We start from the raw sequence: 2255 nt of genomic DNA on the forward strand, positions 1-2255 counted from the left end.
AATTTTTTTGAATTTTTTTTTAAATTAAGGGTATTTTGATAAAAAAATTCTAATAAATCAAATCAAGTATAAGGTCGTCAAGACAAAAAATCGTTTTATGACTCAAAAAATTATAAAAGTTTTACTGGTAAAAAATCTATTTTAGAAATTAAAACTAATAAAATTTTATTTTAAATTAATATTGTCTAAGCAAAAATTAAATTGCAACTTTATCACAACTTTACCAAAACACAAATCAGTGATATCAGTGATTGCTAGGGGTTTGGATTGCATGTCAAAATAATATTGTATACAGCGATTGCTAGGACTCTTCAACTAGTTTGGATCTTTAGATGTTTCTTTAATTGTTTTGCACCAACTAGTCAGAATATGTTAGATCGGTCGATGGTGATTGAAATAAGGTCAAATTAATTTTTTTTAATCGATAATGTTTAGCTCTTTTTTATAAGCTATTTAATTAAAAAATTTAAGTCATGTAATACAAATAAACTTTTGAAGTTTATTAGACTAATCTACAAAAACAAATATATATAATGTCACTTTTCTTATAAAAGAACAAAAATAAAATAGCAAAAAAGGTAATATAAGAATAAAAATAGGCCACACTGATTTCACAATAAGTTTTTAGATTGAAAGAGAATCTAAATATTTTGTTGACTAGTTTGGCCTCCCTTTGTTGTAGATTGAATCCAAAATTAGTGAGAGGTGAAAATCAAAGATAGATTACCCGAAAGTTTCTCTGATCCTCAGAAACGCAATATTGCACCCACTCACAATCTTATCAGCCATGCAAGACTCAATGTCCTTTCTTTATCATATTTTGTTTCATGAAATCTCCAAAACTAAGATTCTTTCAAAACAAGATTAACCCTTTTTGTTTTTCATTTATGACAGGATGGTCTTTTGGAGTTTCACCACCACCTACAAAGTAGTTGTTTTACTCCTAAGCCTCCTGTCCCTTCTTCAACCCCTCACCTCTATCCGCCTTGGCCTTGTCCGTTTACCCTTGCCAGACCTCCCTTCTTTTCGCGAAGCTCCCGCTTTCCGAAACGGCATTGGATGTGGCTCATCAGAGGCTGATCGGATCAACGTTGCCATGACCCTAGATGTCAATTACCTCCGTGGAACAATGGCTGCAGTGTTATCCATGCTGCAGCATTCAACATGTCCAGAAAATCTTGCTTTTTACTTTTTATCTGCTCATAAATCTCCTAAACTATTCACAAGTATAAGATCAACGTTCCCTTATCTAAACATGACGATTTATCGGTTCGATTCTAACCGCGTTCGCGGCAAGATATCGAAGTCCATTCGACAAGCATTGGATCAGCCTCTGAATTATGCAAGGATATATCTTGCAGATACAATACCGAAGAATGTACGACGTGTTATATATTTAGATTCAGACCTTGTCGTGGTCGACGATATAGCGAAACTCTGGGGTGTAGACATGGAAGGAAAAATAGTAGCTGCACCAGAATATTGCCATGCAAATTTCTCGTTGTATTTCACGAAAGAGTTTTGGCAGGATCCTGTTCTTTCAAAGACGTTTAAGGGAAGAAACCCTTGTTATTTCAACACTGGTGTAATGGTGATGGATGTGGACAAATGGAGAAAAGAAAAATATACAGAAAAAGTTGAAAAATGGATGGCAGTTCAGAAGCAACGTAAGAGGATATATCATTTAGGTTCTCTTCCACCATTTTTGTTGGTTCTGGCAGGGAATATTAAAGCTGTTGATCATAGGTGGAACCAACATGGTTTAGGTGGAGATAACCTTGAAGGTAAATGTAGAAGCTTACATCCAGGTCCTATTAGTTTGTTGCATTGGAGTGGAAAGGGTAAGCCATGGTTGAGGTTGGATTCTAGAAAGCCATGCATTGTGGATCACTTATGGGCTCCTTATGATCTATATCGATCTTCGCGACACTTTTTCGAAGAATATTGAGAAAAAGTGATGGAAAAAAGAGAGTTCTAGAATGAGAAGGGGTTGTTGGATTAAATTTCTATAACTCAAATTTTTGTGGACAAGAAAGGAACTGATTAAACCTCCAATAGAAATGTAGCTTGATGAGCAAGAAATATTGGAGTTGTAAATGTTTTTTTGTTCCCTTTTCTTTGTCTTTAGTTTTTTTTTCTTTGTTTCATTTTTTGCTCATAGTGATTGTAAAAGCACACCGATAAACAAGTTGCGATGATTAATTAGTCTAACACAAAAGAAATTGTTATTTGGGGGATCGGTGATGATAGTTTGG

The 2255-nt window shown here is 34.3% G+C and overlaps 1 protein-coding gene across 1 annotated transcript; it reads left to right on the forward strand.

Moving 5' to 3' along the window:
- Window positions 1–895: 895 nt before the first annotated feature.
- On the forward strand, window positions 896–1948 carry LOC127121658 (probable galacturonosyltransferase-like 4). The gene has a single exon (XM_051052113.1). The coding sequence runs from the start codon at window positions 896–898 to the stop codon at window positions 1946–1948; it is 1053 nt and encodes a 350-aa protein (XP_050908070.1).
- Window positions 1949–2255: the final 307 nt, after the last annotated feature.

Source organism: Lathyrus oleraceus, chromosome 2, assembly GCF_024323335.1.
Source record: "Lathyrus oleraceus cultivar Zhongwan6 chromosome 2, CAAS_Psat_ZW6_1.0, whole genome shotgun sequence".
Classification (NCBI taxonomy): domain Eukaryota; kingdom Viridiplantae; phylum Streptophyta; class Magnoliopsida; order Fabales; family Fabaceae; genus Lathyrus; species Lathyrus oleraceus.